Source organism: Urocampus carinirostris, chromosome 10 (assembly GCF_059441175.1).
Source record: "Urocampus carinirostris isolate Australia breed hairy pipefish chromosome 10, RoL_Ucar_1.0, whole genome shotgun sequence".
Taxonomy (NCBI): Eukaryota; Metazoa; Chordata; class Actinopteri; order Syngnathiformes; family Syngnathidae; genus Urocampus; species Urocampus carinirostris.
The window spans coordinates 39,594,456-39,614,892 of NC_142358.1; the positions used below are offsets into that span (position 1 = coordinate 39,594,456).

The 20,437-nt window shown below is 40.9% G+C and overlaps 1 protein-coding gene across 1 annotated transcript; it reads left to right on the top strand.

The window, feature by feature from the left end:
- The first annotated feature begins 216 nt into the window (after window positions 1-216).
- LOC148358912 (cyclin-dependent kinase-like 1) lies at window positions 217-19,128 on the top strand. Its single transcript, XM_088345123.1, has 10 exons — window positions 217-345; window positions 4,420-4,609; window positions 4,731-4,852; window positions 11,546-11,618; window positions 14,158-14,248; window positions 16,289-16,489; window positions 16,557-16,639; window positions 16,709-16,765; window positions 18,454-18,594; window positions 18,669-19,128. The coding sequence occupies exons 2-10, from the start codon at window positions 4,442-4,444 to the stop codon at window positions 18,762-18,764; spliced, it is 1,032 nt and encodes a 343-aa protein (XP_088201249.1). The 5' UTR covers window positions 217-345; window positions 4,420-4,441; the 3' UTR covers window positions 18,765-19,128.
- Window positions 19,129-20,437: the final 1,309 nt, after the last annotated feature.

Consider the following 20,437-nt stretch of genomic DNA (forward strand, 5'->3'; position numbering starts at 1 on the left):
AATATTAACGAAAAATACTACCTCAACATAAAATAAAACTAAAATCCCATTTTTTTCGAATATTAACTCAGAGTATTCCTTAAAAAGAAAACCGAGGTTTTAGAAGTAGAAAAGTAGCTTGCCGACTGTTTCCTGGTGACCGACGTAACCACCGACGCGAATGGCTCTTTTACGCAGCAAGTTGCGTTTTTGGCGCAGTTACTAGGAAACGCTACGTAAACGTCGTCCATTTATCACTTTTGTGTCGGTGTTGACGACGAACGAGAGAACTTTAAGTCAAGCGTTTGCTCGAAGGACGCAAATTTTAGACGACGGTCGCTGTTGGCTGGTCCATGTATTGGACAGGTGGGTACTTATTCTATTATTATTATTCTATTATATACAAAATAGTTTGATATTTTACCATAATTAATTTGATTACGAACGTCGTTAATTCATGAAAACGCGGTAAAGTGACGTCACACGCTTGTCTTTAAACTATTTTAGGAACTAGGCGAATTCTAAAGTTGTTTTTTGTGTACCTGTACAAGAAACGACTTTGTGAGATAAAATAGAAAATATAATTTCAAAACGAACTTTAAAAAAAAAAAAAAAAAAAAAACACCGATAGTTAAAGCCCCAGTGTGTAATATCTGACCGCTAGATGGCACTGTATCGTCCACTACAAACGAAAAGCAGTGCCAAGAGCACAGGGGAGCAGCAAGATACCAGACAAACAACAATGTTTCATGCCGATTTGATATGTGAGGATGCAATTGTAACCGCGGTGCACCTGTCCCACCAAAGATCCACATTCACCATGGACTGGATGATGAGGTTTTTATTACAGTTGCTGCAAATGAATGAGTCACAACACGTGGTTAGCTTCTCTGCCGGCTTTGATCTCTTTGATCTCTATAAGGGGAATTAACATTTTAGCACAACAGAAACAAAACGAAAATAAATCCAAACAGCTTGACAACATCAATCACATTACTGTGCATGTTGAGAGATTTGTCAGCTGTGGTTTTAATATTTAAAATTAACTTTTTTTCGGAGCACCAAGAAATCGTGTCTTACCATTGACAGCTCACTGTTGGACTGCCAACAAGCCCCGCCTTCCGGTCACATGTCAAAAGCCAAACCAAACCTTACCCCATACCAGCAGGTGGCACTGTTGGACTCATCATTGCAGGACACTTACACAAAAACTATACAACATATTTCAGCAGGAATTTCAATAAAACAAAAGTTATTATTACACCCGTTACACAATGTTCAATTAGAGGGGGGAAAAGATGCCAGACAAACATGGCAGCGACTTCTAGGTAGGGATTTCAATGTGTTAAGGAAACACAGATTTCTCTACCTTTGTTTTTTTAATATAAAAATTAACATTGCTAGGATAGTCGCTGTATTTTTGCAGATAGTATTCAAATCAATGTTCTTGTTTTTTTCCTGATTTAAAGATTTTATGTACTCCTAGGACTCACCAAAACGTACACACTGTCCTTTTAAGATACACTCATCAAAAAAATCGAAATAAAAAAAGTTGTCGAACCGAAATATTCCTTTTGCTCTGGTGAATTACAACAGAAAAACTTGTTGCTGGGCAGATCCTTGAAAAACATTTAATTCTGAATTCAGATATTTAAGTTCTCTTCAGTTTTTACCTAGATTTATTCAAAAATTCTGCTCATGGATTATGAATACGTAGTTTAACAGCAGTTGCAACCAGTGTCATGTGAATAAATAATATATATATATATATATATATATATATATATATATATATATATATATATAAAATAATATAGATAATATATATAGAGAGATGGAGATAATATATAGAGATTATATATATATATATATATATATATATATATATATATATATATATATATATATATATATATATATAGATATATATATATATATATATAGATAATATATAGATAATATATAGAGAGAGATAATATATAGAGAGAGATGGAGATAATATATAGAGATAGAGATAGTATATAGAGATGATATATAGATATTAAAGATAGAAATAGAGATAATAGATAGAGATAGTAGATAGAGATAGAGATGATAGATAGAGATAAGAGATAGAGAGAGATAAAATAGAAAGATAATATATAAAGACAATAGATAGATAGAGATAAAGATAGATGGATAGAGATAATAGATAGAGAGAGAAAGAGAGAAAGAAAAATAGAGAGAGAGAGAGAAATAAATAGAGAGAGAGGGAGAGAGAGAGAAAGAGAGCGAGAAATAGAGAGAGAGAGAGAAATAGAGAGAGAGAGAGAGAAAGAGAGACTTATATGTCTGTTTAACCTGAAGAGGGATGAGCGCCACTAGGCCGTACTTGCCCAAACCACACCAGGGAAATGGTGCCCCTGCCACCCGTGTGGTTAAGGGATATATAGCACATATGGTTAATAATTATATTGTGTGTTTTTTTTTAAATGCTGCTTCTAAATTATATTATCTTTGCATATTATCATTGCAATATTCATTGTTACATTGCATTATTATTTTTATAACTTGGGCCATTTTTTCTAAGCACTATGTTGTAATTATTTTTTTTGCCCATTTATCTTATTTATCCAGATCTTTTTTCTCTACAAAATCTCTATATTATATGTTTTACAGTGGAGTGCCATGTCTAATCTCCTTGCACACAATGTTTCACAACGTTGAGATCAGTGACAAGAAAGACAATTCTAATTTTTAGCATAGAATAAAGAATTGAAAGAGAAATGAATGAATAAAATAAATGAATAAATAGGCAAAACGTTCTCACGTGGTAGTGCTTGGAAACTGGATTAAGGGCTCAAAATTACTAATTAAGAAGCGATTTAAGTCAAAGTTACAGTGCATGAAGGTCAAAATACACGGGTTCCCCTGACGTTGTGTCCTAAATGCGGTATTTTGAAGTCGAGTCGAAGGAGAACGAAGTTGAGTAAAGTTAGTAGAGTTTGTCGAGAACCGGCTTCTTTGGCTCGGCTCACTAAAAGGAACCGGCTCTTTCGTGTCCTAAACGGCTCTTCAGGTTGTTTTTGCTTCTTTAATCCCAACATGACCAAATATTATGTAAAACTATGCACAAAATTACTTAAAAGAAGGGGGGAATAGAACAAAAAATACCAAAATGAAAAAGTAGTGAAAAGCTGAGAAAAAAAAAACAAAAGGAAGAGAAAAAAAAGCACAAATTTAGAAAAAAGTCAGAAAAAAAGAAAAGAAAGAAATGTAGGAAAAAAGTAAAGAGAGAACAATGAGAAAAAAGTAACAACTCGGAAAAAATAAACACAATGAGATTTTTTTAAAAGGAATTTTTAAAAAAGTAGAAAAAAAACACGGAAAAAAGAAGAAAAAGTTTGTGTTGCATTCAAATAATTTTCAATGATATCAAGTGAATCTTGTGGCCAAAATTGTATTTCCACTAAAAATGGGATTAACAGGGATCAGAATTTTCCGCGGATCCGCGGATTTCCGCTGTTTTTGAACCCCAAAGGCATTCCGACTTTTTCACTTTTTCTCTTGCGTAGCAAACAAATTCAAAATCCGACTGTCTCACTCTTTCCTTTATTGCTCTGGCGCACCTTGGCGGCCGTTAGAAAAATTGGCCGCATTGTCGCACAAGCTGCAGGGACTGAACTGCATTTGAACTTATCTTGCAGTATTTACAAAAAAATCAGTTATGTGGGCAAATTATTTTAATCTTCTAAAAATGTTACTTAAATGATAAATATAAGCATGGTTTTGGACAAGTAAATTGCCTAAAACCCAGGTTTTTTGGGGGGTGGGGGTGGGCGTGGGAGGGGCTCCGCCCTGGTTTATTCCTGGACGCTGGCTATTTCAGCTGAAAATGAAAATCTCCATTCTGATCCCTGGATTAAGTACAGTTTTGTATCTTACAACCGACTCAATAAGCCCCCAAAAATGTTAATATTATGCGACAAAATATATCAGGGAAAAAAAAAGAAATGGATAGCTTGTGAAAGAATTGTAAGAACAAATGTCGTTTGTAGGCCGTACAACCTTTGCAATCGTACATGAGTCAATTCATTCAAAAGAGAAAAATAATTTTGCATTGCCGGAAACTAACAAAATGTCAAGTTTTGTACATGTTTGATAATGAATTATCTTGCCACACTTGGGATTATGGTTGCTCACTGTTGTTTCAAGCGTTGCTCACCGACTTTGTGTGAACGCTCAGACCCGTAAGGAAAATTACAGGGAACATTGGTTGTAAGTGGATCGTAATAATAGTGAAATGATAAGTAGTGCAATACGAAATTCCCAAAGAAATCCACAAATACGATACGAATACTCATTTTCAATACAAACTGGCAAGACACATCTTGTGCACCCGTTTAGGGTGGTGATGACCCTACGGAAGAAAAACGTCACTTTTTTGTCCATCCTTTCTAGTGTGCTGTCCAGTCGCTGCCCGATGGAGAAATACGAAAAACTGGCCAAAATCGGAGAAGGTTCCTACGGCGTGGTCTTCAAGTGCAGGAACAGAGACACCGACCAAATCGTGGCCATCAAGAGGTTCGTGGAATCGGAAGACGATCCCGTGATCAAGAAAATCGCCTTGAGGGAAATTCGCATGCTGAAGGTAAGTCGATGAGTTGGTGTAGCGGGGGTTTTTCGTTTTACATATGGATCAACGGCAAACTGAAACTTGCTGTTTCCACATTGGTCTTAATGGTTAACTCTATATCCCTTTTCGTCCGCAGCAGTTAAAACATGTCAATCTGGTCAACCTGTTGGAGGTATTTCGCAGGAAACGGCGCCTCCACCTGGTTTTTGAGTTCTGCGAGCAGACGGTCCTCAATGAACTGGAAAAACACCCCCGAGGGTAAGTACTGCGCTGCAATCGGGTCTTTATTTTTCTTGGGGACACTGAATAAGAAAATAAAAGTGGAAGCTTACTTTCAGTGGAGTTCTCTACGCAGTTGTAAACTCAAACTCAAAGTGAAGTTTAACTTACTTTTGGAAGATGAGCTTAAAGAGTTAGGGGACTTCCTCCTCCGTGTTAAAAAGTGGGCGAAAAATGCGATCCAACCATTTTCTCAACCGCATCAAGCTTTCTTATTCCACTTTCATTTCAAATGAAACGGCTCGCCTCTTCTTTACACTTTACACCGACCATAGCGAACGGATGCACGAGATATTAAACAATAAAAATGTCAAAGTTTTTAGCGCACTGGACATGCAGTATAGAATGTTTACACATGAACTAGGAAGAGGAAGGCGGATTTCTTCTTCTGGGTGGATGCTGGGTGACCTCTCACAGCGCCACATGTAGGTAGTGGCGGAAAGAAGCACTATAGCACTGTCCTCCACTCGGAAAAAGGTGCACACAATACAAAATCCAACTTGCAGCAATGTCCGGATATTTTTTGACATCCCGAAATTTTTTTTTCATATCTACCGTTTTTCGTAAGTTGAATGGTCGTAAGAATGTAAGCGTCTGTATAGTTAAATTACCCTTTACTGAAAAAAATAACGCCATTACGTAACTGTGTTATACAGCAGTTATCCCAACACTGAATACAATACAGAGCTCAACCAAAAACACGCTCTGGCCTCCCCCAAAGAAAAGTGGATGTAATAACGAGGGTAGTCTGGGCAGCGCATATGCAATCTCATTCATATCGTGTTGAGAAAATTGGATCGCTTTTTTTCGGCCACTTTTTACTACGGAGGAGGAAGTCGCCTAACTCTTGAAGCTCATCTTCCAAAAGTAGGTTCAACTTCACTTTATTTATTTATATTATTCTATTAAATGTATATTTTTAGGGACAAAACAATACAGGTTGCTTATACTAGCCTTAAACAAACTTATATAAACCTGTACTGGTTATTTTTTACTTCAATTTCCTATTTCTGGGGGAGAAAAACACCTTTTTTTATTTACAATACATTATAAATGATTAGAACCATCAATGTCGAAAGTAACCCTGTTGTTTTAGTAACTCATGTCTGTTGCCGTCTCAATGTTTGCAACTTGAGCGCGCGTGGAAACGTGCTTAAGTAAACTAACGTCACAGCGAGATAAGTCGTTTGAGGCCGTCCGACCTTTTTTCCCCCCGAGGCCAAAAAGCAGAAACCGTAGCCGCCCTACAGAACAAAGGCACCGTAGGGACGAATCGAGAGGTTGCCGTGGTGACAATTGATGCTTTCTCTTTTTATAACCTCGGCGTTGCCATGTGGAGCGATGTCCGATAAGCATTTTCTTTTTTTATTTGACCTGGCTGGAATCTGTTATACTCATTAGATACTGATACTTTACGGCAAGGTGCTTATTTGGAGAGTTAAATATAGCTGTTTGTCAGGACCAGAATGGAGACAGGACCCACTTGCGTTGCGTTTCTCCCAAGTTTTTATTGGAAGGAAGAGAAAGGGCTGCGCCCACGATCCGGTGTTCGCTGGACGCAAGTCTCTGTGGTACTCGTGATTGTACTCCGAACGCGGATGTGGATCTTCCGTGGCGAGCAATGGCGGTGTCAGGGACGGAAAAGCGGGTCGGTAGCCGGGACAGGAGAGCAAAAACGTGGTTGGGTCAGAAGCAAGTCGGAAGCCAGAAAAGGAGAGAAGACGTAGTCCGGGACAAAAAGAGGTCGGAAGCCGGGACGGGAGAGCAGACGTGGTCAGTATCAAAGCGGGTCGAAGCCGGGGACAGACGGGAGCAAAAAATGGGACAGGTGGGGGTCAGGGTCAAAAAAGGCTGAGGTTCACAGACGGACTGATAACAGGGGATTGACAGGACTGGGTTTGAATACTGATCGGGAGCCAATCAGAACCCGCAGCAGTTGGCGCCAAAACAGCAGGCAAAGCTGAGTCCCTTCAGTAATCATGACACTATCTCCGGTTGCTCAGCAGAATGTTTAGAATACATCATTGTCATGGTTGCCATGGCGCCCAATTGGCACCGCCTGTGTGGCACCAGCTGCGGCTCTTTGACAGATTGGCTTTCTGCCTATTTAAGCTCAGTGCTTTAATTTTTCCTACGTCAGTCCATCAACGAACTTCTGCATCCGCAATACAAGGGTTTGACTCGCTCCTGTTCATGTTGGCATTTTCTGTCCGGTATTGTTCCTGTTTAATTTTGGTTTCCAGTTTTATTTTCGTCTATTTTTGTCCTGTTTATTATTTTCTCCAGTTTTCGTTCCCGTTAAGTTTGTCCTGTTTATTTAAATTTGTCCTGTTTATTTTCGATATCCTGATTCATTATCTATCCTGTCTGTTTGACCTGTCCGGTATCAACCCCATCTGTCTGGTATCCACTCATGACACTGTTAGTTGTAGTAAATGACAGTGCCGTAAAAAAGTATTTGCCTCCTTCCTGATTTCTGTGTTTTTTGCATAGTTATCTGTTATGATTACTGATGTGACAAACTTGTGCCTTCTCATGGGGCGCCAACTGCCGCGGGTTCTGATTGGCTCCCTGTCTCTATTTGAACCCAGTCCCGTCTATCCCCTGTTGTCAGTCCGTCTGCGAACGTCAGTGTATACTAGGCAAGCCTTTTTCAACCCTGACTCCGACCTGTCCCGTTTTTGCTCCCGTCTGTCTCCGGCTACGACCCGCTTTGCTCCTGACCACGTCTGTTCTCCCGTCCCGGCTTACGACCTCTTTTTGTCCCCGACGACGTCTACTCTCCCGTTCTAGCCTACGACTTATTTCCGACCCCGACCACGCCTTGCTCTCCCAGTCCCGGCTACCAACCAGTTTTTCCGTACCTGACACCGCCATCGCTTGCTACGGAAGATCCACTTCCGTGTTCGGATCCCAGTCCGAATCTGAGAGCGACTTGGTTCCCGCAGCCCTTCCTCTTTCTTTCAATAAAACTGGTGGTAAACATCATGCAATTAGATCCTGTTCCCGTTCTGGCCCTGACAGTAACCAATAATTGTATCAGATTACATTAGTAAAGTAATCCTCCCTACGATCTTCACAGGTAACACTGCTGAAGGCCTCGGTGTGAAATGCACGGTCCTCTTTATTTCAATAAAACTTTTGAGAAATGTCACGCAATTGAGTCTTGTTTCCGTACCGGTCCTGACAGTTATCACTCACAAAGGTTTCAGATCATCAAACCCATTTTTATATCACACAGAGACAACCCAAGCAAATACAAAATGCAGTTCTGAAATGGTGATTCCATTTACTAATGTCAAAAACCGGAACAGGATCAGGACCCAAACGCGTGACGCTTCTCACACAAGCTTTTATTTTACGGGGAATGGGGAGTCATGCACGTTAGGCAGCATTCTGGAAAGACAGGATTGATATTGAAACAGGATATTGAAATTAAACAGGACCAACTAGACGGGAACGGAAACTGGAGAGAATAATAAACAAAGACAAAAATAGACGGGAACGAAACTGAGACTGATATTAAACAGGACAAAATAAACGGGAACAATACCGGACAGGCAATACCAACAGGAAACAGGACAGAGTCAGAGTCACGTCTTGCGGGGCAGAGGTTCGTTGACGGGCTGACAAAGGAAGAGTGAGAGCACTGAGCTTAAGTAAGCCCTTAGATGAGTCAATGTTACACTTTTGGAGTCATCTTGTTTGGTCGGCCACTCCATGGAAGATTTGAGACTATTCCCAGTTTTCTCTATTTATGGCCCTGACAGTGGTTCGCTGGAATCCTACTGTCTTGGAACGGGCTTTGTGACCATTTCTGGACTGATAAGATTTCAATTAATATTTTTTCCATTTTTTTTTCTGGAATTTCTTTGGATCATGGCCTGTCAGTTGCATTCTTGAGATTTGTCAGATTCAATTTAAGTGATTTCTTGATTCAACACAGGCGGTGGCAATCAATTCTGGGCGCGGCCTGTGGAATTGGATGCAGCACTCTCCAAACTGTGGTCAATCACAAATACCGTATTTTCCGCACTATAAGGCGCACCTAAAAGCCTTTATTTTTTTCAAAAGCTGACCATGCGCCTTATAATACAGTGCGCCTTATTTATGGATCAATATTAATTCGCAAAGTCTTGCAACTAATGCAGCAGCCGCCGACTCGATTTTCCCCCGAACGCCAAGTAGTCCGCAGTGTATGCTGGGATTTATTTACCGGCGTTTCATTGGCTAACCAATGTGTCAATCATCATTTGAATGGATCACTATTGGCTAAAGTTATTCGGAGGTCAAGGGGCGGATCCTTTTTATCATTTACAGGCTGGCATTGGCTTAAACGGCAAAACAAAGCCTGCAATTGGCCGAAAAAGATGAATGCGTATAGCACGTGGCTGACGGCATTCAGAAAGCATTTTTTTAATATTTTGTATTTGTAAATATTTTATTATCCTGGATTTACTAAACTCAGGGATATAAGAGGACCACGGCTGCACATTATTATGAACACAACTACTTCGGTGAGCTACTCCGGCTATATATATTATCCCTGTATTCTGTTTCAGACTGAACTCGATGTTTCTGTGATAAGCGGTGCAGATAATGGATGGAATGGAGTGTCTATTTTTAAATTAAACTCAATTCCAAGTGTTTATTGTCATATATACAGTAAAGTTGTGAGTGAAAAAGAAAATAGAAACTAAGAAATGGTTGGCATTTCTTGAATCCCAAGACTTTAACCTTCCGAATGATGGAACGATGCATTTGAGTGACATCGTACGGACACCGCATCCGCACGTGTTCTCGACACGTATTTGCGTCTATGCAAGCTTTCGGAATGTTAAGGGGGTAATAAGTTTGGCTGAACTATCTGACTGTTTTGTCCACGTTCCCATTATAGCGCCTTATAATCCGGTGCGTCTTATGTATGTCAAAAATAGGACCAAAAACTATTTTTTCGGGGTGCGCCTTATAACCCGGTGCGCCTTATAGTGCGGAAAATACGGTACTTCATGACTTGAAAAGGGCTGAGAGGGTCAATGAAAATGTTCTGAAATGGTTTGGACATATGGAAAGAATGGGCGAAGGCCAATTAACTAAGAAAGTATTTTGTGCAGAAGTGGTGGGAAATTGAACAAGAGGAAAGCCCAAATATGGTTGGACGGATTGGGTGAAACGTGCTCTGGATGTGAGGTTGGTTAATTTGATGGGATAGATGTGAATGGTGAAGGTTAGTTTAGAACACAGGTATCAAACAGGCGGCCCGCGGGCCATATCAGGCCGGCCAAGGGATTGAATCCGCCCCGCGAGACAACACTCAGAGAAGCGCAGGAGAAAAACGAGCTGCAGGTTGAAATATGTTCACTTGATGTTGCCAAAGCCAGGTGCCTCTCACAAAGACACTGTATTGTATTTATTTATTTATTTTTATTTATTTTTCTTTCTCTTTCTTTCTTTCTTTCTCACCCCTTATTTCACACCCTGTCTGTTATTTCTTTACCTCTATTTTTCTTTCTCTTTAATCTACTAGTCCGGCCCCCGACAGAATGTTTGTGTTATCGTGTGGCCCCCAAGTTAAAATAGTTTAGAATGACTGATATCGATGCCATATGATACGGAGAGGGTAAACCAGTGTATGCTGTCGGCAGGGTTGGGTAGGGTTACTTTAACTGGATTACTTTCAATTATTTTGGATTACTCCAATACCAAATATGCTAATGAAAGACAAAAGAAACTAAATATGAATAAAATGATGACTCACAACATGTGGTACGCTTTCTCTCCTGGCTTTGATCTCTTTGATCTCCGGGAAAAACTAACATAAAATGCGACAGAAACAAAATGAAAATAAATCCAAACAGCTTGCCAACATCATTTTTGCCGTTCCATGTATTCCATTACTCCCCAAGCCTGCACAAAATGTAGTCATTTTATTCATATTTAGTTTCTTTTCTTTTATTAGCATATTTGGTATTGGAGTACCGGTAATCCAAAAGTCATTGAAAGTAACCCTTCCCAACCCTGGCTGTCTGGCATTTCTGCTGATGAAAGAAACTCGCCCCTTGTTGTGCTGTGGGCTTAATGTTTAGTGTCAAGTTGGGAAGAGCCAAGTGGAATGAATGTTTGGTGTGTTCTCGACGAATATGCATTGAAAATCTCGAAACACAATCCTGTTACCTCATTAGATTTGGATGTTGGCCTCGAGTGCAGTACAAGGTTTCTTTGTTTTCCTCATGCTGAGGTTTTTGAGTTTTTCCTTGCCCTCCTGTAGGTTTTAGATCAGGGGATGGTGTCACAATAGTATGTAGTTTGCAGTAATCTGTGGTCTGTTCAGCCCTTTGAGACTGTCCCTTGTCAAGGTTTCTTCATTTTCCTCATGTTGAGGTTTTTGAGTTTTTCCTTGCCCTCATGTAGGTTTTAGATCAGGGGATGGTGTCACAATAGTATGCAGTTTGCAGTAATCTGTGGTCTGTGCAGCCCTTTGAGACTCCTTGTGATTAAGAGCTATACAAAGAAACATTACTTGACTTGACGAGCCACCCCCCAGTAGGGGGCTATGACCTTGGCAGATAGATAGATAGATCAGTATTTCTATTTTTTTTTAAAATATTTTAGTACCAAGATTTTGGGTACTGATGAACACATGAATGTTAACCTTCTTTTTCCCCCCTACAGTGTTCCAGAGGGGCAGCTAAAGAGCATCATGTGGCAGACACTACAAGCAGTCAGCTTCTGCCACAAGCACAATGTCAGTAAAGCAAAAAAAATTCTTGTAAAATGCATTTATAGACACAGTCATGCACAACGATGGGAGTCATCGGTGCAACCAAGAGGTGCAAAGTGTGCCATCAAAATACCTAAGATAAAATATATTGAAATTTAAGGGAAAAAAAATACATGATTATTTAAAATGTATAAAATGAAAGGGAATTTTTGAAAAATATTGATATTTCCAAGTCAAAATGTATTGATCTGTTGCCAGATCATTTTTGTCAAGACCAGAACGGAAACAGGACTCAATTGCGTACGTTTCTCACAAGTTTTATTGAAGAAAGAGAAAGGGTTGCAATCGCTGGGCTCAGGCAGCAGGTCGCTCTGAACGCGTGGGACTTCCTAGCGAGCAATGGCGGTGTCGGGAACAGAAAAACGGGTCAGTAGCCGGGACAGGAAAGCAAAAAAAGTGGTCGGGGTCGTAAGCCAGGAAAGGAGATTAGACGTGGTCGAGGACAAAAAAGGTTGAAAGCCGGGACGGGAGAGTAGACGTGATCAGGATCAAAAACGGGTTGAAGCCGGGGGACAGACAGGAGCAAAAACAGGTTGGAGTCAGGGTCAGAAATAGGCTTGCCTAGTGTAAACTCAGGTTCACAGACGGACTGACCACAGGGGACGTATATGAGTGAGTTTGAATAGGGACAGAGAGCCAATCAGAGTCTGAGGCAGTTGGCGCCAAAGGAGCGGGCACAGGTGAAATGAAGTCAAATCAGTAATAATGACAATTTTGTTCACTAAGCATTGTTAATATATTTTTCCAAAATACGGACTTTTTTGTCTGTTTGACATATTACTCTTCAAAATTTTAATTAAAAAGAATACAGTAAAATGTAAGTCATTTAAAAACGTGTAGAATAATATTTTTACTATATTTTTATTCTAATTTTAAGGGACAATTTTCAATATACTTCCACACTGAATGAAAAACAGTTAACATTCAAGAAATAACGTGATTTTTAAAAATATGCTAAGATAAGAAAAATAAGTACATAAAATTATCTTTAAGCAAGAATTTATTTTTTTGATCATTTTATTTTAAATGATTACTATTTTAAACATTTATTATAGACAGACGTTTTAATTCTTCAACAGTATCATATGCAATGTGGATTTGCAAGCAAAACGTTTAATACCATTATCCTTTGTTTATCGTCAATAAAGGGGGACCACAAGCCCACCCATTTTTAACATGTGCTCTGTTGACCTGGAATAACGGATTGCAGCTGCACGGAGATATTCGTTTTAGCTGGAAAGAACAGAAAGAAGTGCTGCTGCACATGACAAATTTGCTTTCATACCTCTGCTTTCACCAATAGTCGACTGGGGATAATGGGTCGCTGGTTTAAAAGTTCAGCTCATTTAAGGCGGGCTGCAATCGCACGCTTCAGCGGCCTGAACTCCAAAAGATTCGCTTTGCCAGCCCCGCTCTCGGTAATAGTCGCCCTGGAATAATGGATTGCAGCTGCACGGGGAATATTCGTTTTAGGTGGAAAGAAGTGCTGCCACACATGGCAAATTTGCTTTCATGCCTCCGCTTTTACCAATAGTCGACTGGGGATAATAGATAGCAGCTGCACGGGGGATATTTGTTTTAGGTGGAAAAAACAGAAAGAAGTGCTGCTACACATAACAAATTTGCTTTCATGCCTCTGCTTTCACCAATAGTCGACTGGGGATAATGGGTCGCTGGCTTAAAAGTTCAGCTCATTTTGGGTGGGCTGCAACCGCACGCTTCAGTGGCCTGAACCCCAAAAGATTCGTTCTGCCAGCCCTGCTCTCGGTAATAGTTGACCGGGGATAATGGATCACAGCCATTACAGTAACCAGAGGAAACCCACGAAAGCACAGGGAGAACATGCAAACCCCGCACTGGAAGCAAGCCTGGTAGCTGGATTTGAACCCCTGATTTCAGAACTGTGTCGCAGACGTGCTAAACACTTAGCTGCCGTGCTGATCTTACGTCAAGTCAAGTCCCATTTAGTTGTATAGCTCTTAATCAGAAAATGTCTCAAAGGACTGCACAGGCTACAATGACATCATCCCCTGATCTTAATCCAACATGCGGGCAAGGAAAAACTCAAAATCACAGCATTAGGAAAAAATAAACTTTAAGAAGGGGCCTCACAAGTGGTAATTCCCCTTCCAGGATGACCAGGGTGCAATAAATTTAGCATTGGGTAACAGTACACAAAACATAGTGAACATATATAAAATAAAACAATACATAATATTTTAAAATTTGTCCAGAAAGTGCATGACAGTAACGACGCAGCTTACCTCTACAATGTTTTATTAATTTCACAAATGAGTGTCACTGGAGTATAAGTCGTACCCACAGCCAAACTATGACTAAAACTGGGACTTATAATTCCCAAAATACGGTATGAGCCATTTAAGTCTAACTCAAACTACACGACGCCAGCTCCCCAGTTCAGGTCTTTGGCCTTTGAGCCTAGAAATTGTGCGGTGTCGGGTATCCACATTAACATCAGACCTGTGTCATGTTGTTGTTGCAGTGCATCCACCGAGACGTCAAGCCCGAGAACATCCTCATCACCAAGACCGGCGTCGTCAAGCTCTGCGACTTCGGCTTCGCTCGCATTCTGAGTGAGTCTATTGAATGCGTGCGTGGCCTTTCAAGCATTTAGCCACTCTTAATAAGTTATTCAGCAGCGCCTCCTCACTTTCAATGCTTCACCCCGTGTCAATTAGTGCGACCCCCGTGAGCCTTCGTTGGCAGGAGACCCTTCTGGCATCAGGTTTCCGCGTTGTGTTACCGCGCAAGCTGTCAGCTAGACGCTCGCCGGCCTTGTAATCCCTTCACAAGGTTGTTTTATTTAGTGCTCACTCCGAACATCAGCCCCTGTCACACTGCCAGTCAAACAGTAATGTGGATCCTTCCAGCTAATGCAGGGGCGTCAAACATGCGGCCCGGGGGCCAGATCAGGCCCGCTAAGGGATTGAATCGCTCGGGAGAAGCGCAAGAGTAAAACGAGCTGCAGGTTTAAATATGTCCACTTGATACTTGATGTTGCCAAAGCCAGGTGCATCTCACAAAGAGGGGTCTTGTACCGGTACTTGAATTTATTTGTTTTTTCTCTCTCTCTCTCTCTCTCTCTCTCTCTCTCTCTCTCTCTCTCTCTCTCTCTCTCTCTCTCCTCTCTCTCTCTCTCTCTCTCTCTCTCTCTCTCTCTCTCCTCTCGTCTCTCTCTCTCTCTCTCTCTCTCTCTCCTCTCTCTCATCTCTCTCTCTCTCTCTCTCTCTTCTCTCTCTCTCTCTCTCTGTGTGTGTGTCTTTTTACCTTCTTTTGAAATGATCTGCATTAATATAGCACTTTTCAAGTCAATGACTTCCCAAAGCGCTTTACAATGTGCTCAACATTTCCCAATTGCAGCCATGTAAGACGCTAACCTGCTATTAGGGGTTCAGAGTCTTACCAAGGACACTTCGACATGTACAACACGGACGAGCCGGGAATTCGAACTGGGATCCCTTAATCCTAAAACGATCGCTCTACCTCCGGAGCTACTGCTTCTTTTGCTCTCTCTCCCATTTTTCCTTTTCTCTCTTTTGCTCTCTCCTGCTTTCCCCTTCTCCTATTCTCTCTTTCTCTCCTTCTCTCTCTCTCTTTCTCTCTTTTCCTCTCTTTCTATTTATCTTAGGTTATTATTCTTTCTGTCTCTTTCTTCCCCCCTCTCTCACTATTTGTTTTTATATCTTTTTTTTTTTCTCATATTCTCTCTCCCTCTCTCTTCTCTCTCTCTCTTGTCTCCTTTCTCTCTTTCATTGTCCCACCCTCTCCTTTCTTTCTCTCCTTCACTTTGTCTTATTTCTTCCTCTCTTTTTCTCTCTCTCTAAATTCTAGTCCGGCCCCCGAAATAATGTTTTTTCTATCGTGTGGCCCCCGAGGGTAAAATGAGTTTGACACCCTGAGCTAATGGGTCATAGTCTAGATTTTTGGGGTCGACTCACAAGCGTTTTCACAAGTCACCGTCTTATAATCTTTATTCTTTAGCAATAATATAACCGTGAATGGTATTATATGTTTTTTCGATTCCAATCACAGTGTATTAAAAAAGTTCTGGCCCCAAAAATATGGGATTGTCACGGTTGCCGTGGGCGCCAGCTGCCGCTCGTTGACGGATTGGCTTCCCTTTATTTAAGCTCAGTGCTCACCACCTTTGTCAGTCCGTCAACAAACCTCTGCACCCGCAAGACGTGGGTTTTCCTGCTTGTGTTTCCTGTCCGGTATGTTCCAGTCTATTTTGTCCTGTTTAATATCGATCTTCAGTTTCGTTCCCGTCTAGTTTGTCCTGTTTAATTTCGATATCCAGTTTGATATCAATACTGTCTGCCCGTCCTGTCCGGTATCGACCCCATCTGTCCAATATCTGCCTCGTGTAATTTGGTGTCGATATTTCATCGGCCTCACTATTACTGGACTTGAAAAAAAACATAACCGAAAGTGAAATGAAACTGGCGTTTGGGTTAACGTGCATGACTGCCCCATTTCCCGTAAAATAAAAGCTTGCGTGAGTAACGTCACGCATTTGGGTTCTCCTCCTGTTCCGGTTCTTGACAGGGATGCTCTAATGTGTAACACATCGCCTACGTGGCTTCGTATCTCGCATGTTTTTGTGTACTCAGCCGGTCCTGAGGACGACTACACAGACTACGTGGCCACCCGATGGTACCGGGCCCCGGAGCTGCTGGTCGGGGACACCCAATACGGGCCCCCGGTCGATGTGTGGGCGCTAGGTTGCGTCTTTGCCGAGCTGCTGAGCGGTAGTCCGCTTTGGCCCGGGAAGTCTGATGTGGACCAGCTCTACCAAATTCGCAAAACTCTCGGTATGCCGACACTATCATGCAGGAGATATTTGTATTAAAAATCAGAACAATTCCCCGTTCTTTGCAGGGGACCTCATCCCCCGACACCAGCAGGTGTTCCGGTCCAATCTTTTTTTCAGTGGAGTCAATATTCCGGAACCTGATAAAACGGTATGATTCCCATTGGAGTTGTTTTTCTAAAAATGTATTCTGAGTGCTGATTTGATCTCACTTCAATAGGAATCTCTGGAAAAGCGATTCTTGAGTGCATCACCCCTGGCTCTTCAAGTCATGAAGGTCTGTCAAAAATTCACCTCCATTCCAGCCAAATGGTTATTCATTCTGTGGGGTCTAAAAGGTAGACCACTGACGTGTGGGAGAGCTACAACTCGGCTAATGGTAGAAGAAAATGCAAGCAAAGACTTGTTTAGTTTTTAACAATTGCAGCTGGGGGAGTGGGGGAGGAGCGGACAATTTACTCGCTCTCGGCTCGCCGGTCACACTCACACTGGTTCACCACTCGTCTGCCTCTGTCTTTTATTCAAATCACAAGACATGGAAAAGTACTGGTATGTTAAGACAAAAGACCACCCCCCTGGAAAAGTACCAACACCTTTAAACAAAGACAGGAAGACTAGGAGACGGCCAAAAGGAACATCAACTGATTAGAAATACACACCTTGAGCAAATACGTTTAAGCCTACTTTCCACATTATTATTCCAATTTACATCTGAGGAAATTCATGAAGGTTTCAATTAACTGTAATATTTTTATGACTAACAAACCAGGCAAAATTTTATGGATGACCAATCCTGCCATAAGTAGAATTAATAAATAATACCTACAAATATATGCCATGTAAATAAATGAGCACACTCATGACCTGAGGCTCTTTAATTCCACCCGGCAGAGTAAAGGCCCACATTAAACCACACCACCTACATTGGATATTACCGAATCTTACTGCATTATGTATTCTGTGTAGCACTATTTAGTTACTCTATATAACACGCTACAGTGGGCATTTGCACGTCACACTGGGTATTTGTATATTGTATTCTTTTGGCTTTATTATTGTACTGTTCTCAGCTCAGGGATGCTGCTGGAAATGTGAATTTCCCTTCGGGGATGAATAAAGTATCTATCTATCTATCTATCTATCTAATGAATGAGTCACAACACAACATGTGGTAGGCTTCTCTGCTGGCTTTGATCTCATTGGCAGCTCATTGAAGACTGCCCAAAACATATCAAAGAGCTTTCTTTTCAGTTTACATAAAATACATTTTAGAATATCAACCATCACAATACATTTTTACATCCATTTTAACAAGATACTTTTAACAAGAGATCGTATAGTGGTTTTTTAACGTTTACAATGAATTTAACATTTTTTTCTTTGGTCTGAATTTCAACCAACATCATCCTTTTTATATATATGAGAAAATAGAAATATCAATAATGAGTATAAAAACGGGTACAATTTACCTGCAAATGAATGAGTCACAACACAACACGTGGTAAGCTTCTCTGCTGGCTTTGATCTCCATAAGGGGAATTAGCATTTTAGCACAACATGCAACGTCCGGCAAAACTAACATAAAAGGCGACAGAAACAAAATGAAAATAAATCTAAACAGCTTGCCAACATCAATCACATTACTGTGCATGTTGAGAGATTTGTCAGCTCTGATTTTAATGTTTAAAATTAACTTTTTGCGGAGCACCAAAAGATCGTGTCTTAACGTTGGCAGCTCGTTGTGCCAAAAACCCCCACCTTCCTGTCGCAAAGTCTAAAGCCAAATCAAACCTTACCCCATACCAGCAGGTGACACTGTTGGACTCATCATTGCAGGACACTTATACAGAAACTATACAACATATTTCAGCAGGAATTTCAATAAAACAAAAGGAATTATTACACCCGTTACATAGGTATTGACACTAATTACTGTGGTCTCTACCTGTATTCGAACGCACAAAGTCGTGTTTGGTGATGGATCCCTCGCTCAGGCTTTCTTGCGAGAAGCTACTGGCGCTACCCTACATCCACAAGGAAGGCGGCACAACGGAACTACGAATCCCGAGACGCCATGACAAAGGACCCCGTCGCAGACAGACAGGGGTGAGTGGGACAAACCGAAATTAAATCTTTTGGCAGTAAAATAAAAATCTGTTATTTTTCTTCTGTGTGCAAAGGCGCAATACCTGCCACAGCTAACAAACAGCAATATGTCCCCGGCTCCAGATGTCAAGAAGACCACTAAGAACAAATATCACCTGCCCAATATTTAGCCAATAACCTGCAGCCATCTTCCTCCTCCTTTTTGGTCTGGTAACCATTTTGAGATCAAACTACAGTTTCTATAGTCATTCAAGTTATTGTGATGCTATTTTTTTCAGGGATTGCACCTACTGACCGAATTTTGTATGGGATCCAATGAACATTTCATCTGTAAATGATGTCAAGTTTGCTATTGCAGCATAACATTTTACTAGAATAGGTTATCTGATCATTAATGTGTATTTTGATGCACTGAATGTATGTTAATAATGACATCATTGTTGCTACCAATGAGTTTTAGTTGAACCTGCTATGACAGAATGTTGAAATTTCACATTGACGATAACTATTAAATCATGTCAAGACCAGAACAGAGACAGGACTCGCTTGCTTAAAAACAGGGACCTCGTATTATTTTGCGTTCATTCGGGGAGAAAAAAGATAGTTTAGAAATACTACAAATGTACCTTGGTAAATAATACTACAGGAATATTACCCTAGAATGACTACAAAAGCACAACTACAGTAATATTTCAAAAATAGACATATAACAAAAACAAAACTATGGTCATACTACAAAAATATTACTCAAATACTGCTTTGGAAATACATAAAAAATGTGTCTACAAAAATATCATTTCATACTACTATAATACAACACACTTCTGGAGAAATATTACGACAGAAATACTAAAATATGCGTTGCGTTTCTCACAAGTTTTATTGGAAGAATGAGAAAGGGTTGCGCCCACGATCCGGTGATTGCTGGACGCGGGAAGCAGGTCGCTCTCAACGCGGAAGTGGGACTTCCGTGGCGAGTGATGGCGGTGTCGGGAACGGAAAAACAGGTCTGTAGCCGGGACAGGAGAGCAAAAACCTAGTCGGGGTTGGAAGCCAGGAAAGGAGAGTAGACGTGGATGGAGTCAAAAGAAGTCGAAAGCCGGGACGGGAGAGTAGACGTGGTCAAAATTAAAAACGGGTCGAAGCCGGGAAACAGACGGGAGTAAAAGCAGGTGGGAGTCTGGGTCGAAAAAAGCATGCCTGGAGTAAACAGGTTCGCAGACGGACTGACAACAGGTGACAGATAGACGTGGTTTTAAATAGTGACAGGGAGACCCAGGACACGCTGGAGAGACCATGTCTCTAGGCTGGTCTGGGAACGCCTCGGGATCCCGTCGGATGAGCTGGAAGAGGTGGCTGGGGATAGGGACATCTGGGCTTCCCTGTTAAGGCTGCTGCCCCCGCGACCTGACCCCAGATAAGCGGAAAACAATGGATGGATGGATAGATTTTTCGCTATTTGTTGTACTTTAGGGGATTACATCACTCCCAAAAATCATTTTTGAGTCCTAAATGATTTAAGGACTGCAAAAGGAAACAATTCCTTTCAGTTCTATACAGTTGATTACAATTCGATTCATTATGGTACACCCCAAAGATTTAAATAAGATGTTAAAATATTACTACAAAGTCACTAAAATCATCATATTTTTTTTAGCCTGGCAGTCTTTTTTTCTTCGATTGAGACGAAATAATTTTGTGTTATTGTGAAGGTTAGCGTATGCATTTTACTGATGGAATAGAAAAAAGTAACGGTCAAAAATAAAATAAGCTATGACAAAATTTCACTTAAGGTCAGTGAAAATAAAGAAAGTGTCAGGACCAGAACGGAGACAGGACCCAC